At 36.6% G+C, this 4139-nt stretch overlaps 1 protein-coding gene across 1 annotated transcript; it reads left to right on the top strand.

Annotated features, from left to right (window-relative positions):
• Positions 1 to 3407, top strand: LOC116115827. The gene is made up of 2 exons (XM_031401960.1): positions 1 to 398; positions 3228 to 3407. The coding sequence occupies exons 1-2, from the start codon at positions 39 to 41 to the stop codon at positions 3405 to 3407; spliced, it is 540 nt and encodes a 179-aa protein (XP_031257820.1). The 5' UTR covers positions 1 to 38.
• The last annotated feature ends 732 nt before the right edge of the window (positions 3408 to 4139 follow it).

The following is a 4139-nucleotide window of genomic DNA, read 5'->3' on the forward strand; positions in this document are numbered from 1 at the left end:
ACAACTCATCTTCCCTTACTCAACTGCGATATTAGACAATGGCTGAAGTGATTGTCTCCGCAATCCTGAAGCAATTGGATTTTGTCCTGAATCCAACTGATCATGACAAGGCGAGACCCGTCGTGCATTCTGAAGACGAAGGCGAAACGCTCAAGGCGAGAGCCGCGAGACTGGACGTGGGTGCTGATGCAGAAGTGAAAACGCTCAAAACCAATTTTGAGGGCATCCGGCATGTGCTTCAAGATGCAGAAGACAGACAAGTGAAGGAAATGGATGTGAAGCATTGGCTGGATAAGCTTACCGACACTTCCTATGAGATTGATGACGTGTTGGATGAGTGGAGCACTGCCATTCATAAGTTGAAGATGGAAGTTGAAAATGCTTCCACGTTTGAGAAGGTGTGTTTCCAAATCCTTTCTCATTGTTTTTCTACTGAGAAAATTGTCTTGCGTCGTGATATTGCTATTAAGATAAAAATTCTGAATCAAAGGCTAGATAATTTAGCTACAGAGAAAAATAAGTTCAACTTTAGCTCTAAGAAAGACACTAGAGAGCTAGAATCACCAAGGACTGCTGCCTCTTTTTGTTATGAAACAAAAATATATGGAAGAGATGATGCTAAGAAAGAAATTGTAGCCTTCTTGCTAAGCGAGAGTAGTGAAGGGCCAATTATTCCTATCCTTTCAATTATAGGAATAGGAGGAATTGGAAAAACGTCTCTTGCTCGACTTGCTTTTAATGAGAAAGAGATGAATACCCATTTTGATGTTAAAATTTGGGTGTCTGCGTCTGATTGTGTTAATGAGATTAAGATTGCCAAAGCAATTCTTGAATCTCTGAAAAGTACGCATGCTAAGCTAAGTCTAGGGAGATTAGACACTTTGTTAAAACAGATACATCAATCTTTAGAGGGAAAGAAGTTTCTTCTTGTCCTAGATAATGTCTGCACAAAAAATTCCATCAATTGGAAAAACTTAAAGTACTCTCTTAGTTGTGGTTGTCAAGGAAGTAGAATTGTCTTGACCACACGTGAAGAGAGTACGGCAGAAATGATAGGAACCACCCAAAGGTTTCGTTTAGAAAAGTTATCTTACCAAGAATCTTGGTCATTATTTAGTCAAATTGCGTTTAGTGGAAGGACTAGTGAAGTGCCTAAAAATTTAGAAGACATTGGTAGAGATATTGTAAGTAAGTGCAAAGGCTTGCCTCTTGCTATAAAGATATTAGGGGGTTTATTGAGTTTGAAAGCACAAGCTAAACAATGGCAAAGTGTTTTAGATAGTGAGCTTTGGAAATTAGAAGAGATAGAAAAAAGATTTTTTCCAGCTTTAATGTTGAGTTATTATGATTTGCCTGCTGAATTGAGAAAATGTTTCTCATATTGTGCCATTTTCCCCAAGGATTATAAGATAGAGAAAGACAAGTTAATTAAGTTGTGGATAGCCCAAGGTTACATTAAGGTAGATGGAGAGTTAACTGGTGAAGGGTATTTTCAAAACTTAGTGAGGCACTCTTTTTTTCAAGATCCTGAAAGAAGTGGACATGATGGTAGCACAGTAAGTTACATGATGCATGATATTGTGCACAACTTTGCTCAATTTCTAACGCAAAATGAATGTTTTACCATGAATGTTGATGATCATGAAGAGTCTCAATTAGAGTTTTCTTACAAAAGAACTCATCATTTAATGATATTAGGAGACTCAATTCCTATTGCTATTTGCAGTGAGAAAAAATTGCGTAGCCTTCTTCTTGCTGTTAACCGTACATTTGATGTTGTGTTTGAAGTAGATCTGATCAAATTATTTGATCAATTGACTTGTCTGAGGACATTAGATTTGAGTGACTGTTCAATTACAAAACTTCCAGGAGGAATAAAAAAGTTAATACATTTGAGATATCTTAACTTATCTCAAAATAAAAAATTAAGACAGTTGCCTGAGATGGTGTGTGATTTGTATAATTTGCAGACCTTGAATCTTTATGGTTGCATTAGACTTGAAAAACTACCACAGGGGATAGGAAAGTTAATCAACTTGAGGCACTTAATAAATTATGATAATAAATCATTGAGTTACATGCCAAAAGGAATTGAGAGATTAAGTAATCTTCGTACACTGAGTAAGTTTGTTATTAGTGATGGAGGTCACAGTAAGAGAGCATGTACCAGTCTTGAATTTTTAAAAAAGTTGAACCACCCTAAAGGATCTTTTCAGTTAGAAGGGTTGGGAAATGTGAGAAATGTGAGAGATGCTAGTGAAGTCAAATTAGCAGAATTCCACAATAAGAAAAACCTCATCGATTTGAGTTTAAAATTCAATCAAACCAGGTCAAATGAGCGTCATGAATTAGGTCTTGAAGCCTTACAACCACCCCAAAATCTAGAGAAATTAAAGATAGATAACTACAAAGGCAAAACTATATCCCCCCCGTGGATGGTCTCATTAACCATGTTGAGAGCGTTAACATTCTCTACTTGCATAAACTGTGAGAAATTACCTACTCTGGGTGAATTACCATCCCTTGCATCACTCAAGATAAGTCAAATGAGTAATGTGAAAACAGTAAGTAAAGAATTTTTGAGAATAGAGAATGACTCTCTATCATCACCATCATCATCATCTATTGCCTTTTCCAAACTAGATTCTCTTATGATTTGGAAAATGGAAAAATGGGAAGAGTGGAATTCTGGGGTTACAAGGAGTGGGGATAGAAACATGACATGTCTTACTTCATTGTCCATTCGATACTGTGAGAAATTAACGGCAATACCAGACTACATTCTTCAGTCAACAACGCTCAAGCAATTGGATATTAGGAATTGCTTATTTTCATGTAGGGAACACAATATATTTTCACGTCCGAAAAACATTGTGTTCCCCAATGTCACCAACTTAACTCTTTGCAATTACATGAAAGGGTTTGAGCATTTACCTCCTTTGGGAAAATTAGCCTCCCTTGAATCACTTAGGTTATTGGATATGAAGGGTGTGAAAAAAGTCGGTAATGAATTTCTGGGAATAGAAAACGGTGGCACAAATGCTGCTGTCTTCCCCAAGTTGAAGTCTCTTGAATTCTGTCGTATGAAACAATGGGAAGAGTGGGATATCACCAAGGAAGATAATATAATTAGTATCATGCCATATCTTCATACCTTGAAAATTAGTGATTGCAACAAATTAAAAGCCTTGCCAGATCACATCCTTTCTAAACCGACAACACTACAGAAATTGGACATCAGTTGGTGCTCTATTCTTGAAGAACATTACAAGAAGGAGAAAGAGAAAGAAAGAGATTGGCCCAAAATCTCTCACATTCCTCACATCATAATTGGTAATGAACATGTGCAATATCCTGGGCAGCAGTCATTTTCATCAGCTACTGGTAATTTCTTCTCTTCTTTTTAGTTGTTTCATTAGTTGTTGAAGTTCAAAAAAACATGCAACGGTTTTCTTTGGTAATTATAGTATGGTGTTGAGGTATAAAAATAGAAATGTATTTAACATCTTTAAATCATAAGTGGAACCGTGTGTGGTTCCTTTTGATTGATGAAGATTTATTTTGACAGCTTAGCTAGAAATGCTTGATAATGAACCGGTTGTTTTCGCTGACCCAAGGGTGGTTCTCAAGGGATCATATAGATATTGTTATTAAACGTGTGCTGAGGACAGCTGAGATTTGGTGAATGGAGATTGTGAGGAGAAAAGAGGGTTTGTAATTCAGGGGAAATAGGTGCTTGCTCTCATGTGAAATGGAGAGTTTCGGCAGAATTGCAGATGGCTTTATGGGGAAGTTTCTAGTGAGTTGTTTTTCTTTTCTTTAGCTATTGCTTTAAAGTATTGCAAAAGATTTTCTCGTTTTCTTAATGTTGCAAGCTCTATAATACGATTTGAATGCAGACATTTATCGAAGTGTTTGTAGGCATCAATCCTCGCGTGCATTGGATACAAGCAATCAGGTGTTTTCCAAGCATATTAGCCTTGAATTTCAGGTCAGTATCATCAATGAGATCTGGCTGCATTGCAATTGCATGATGATCTCTAACTCAGATTGACTGTGCCTTTAAGTAAATCTCTAACTTACAATTGTGTCTTTAATTTGTTGCCTTTGTTAATGCTTTTCGCAAGATAACTTACAAT

The sequence above is a fragment of the Pistacia vera genome, unplaced genomic scaffold (genome assembly GCF_008641045.1).
Source record: "Pistacia vera cultivar Batoury unplaced genomic scaffold, PisVer_v2 Contig754, whole genome shotgun sequence".
NCBI classification, from domain to species: Eukaryota; Viridiplantae; Streptophyta; class Magnoliopsida; order Sapindales; family Anacardiaceae; genus Pistacia; species Pistacia vera.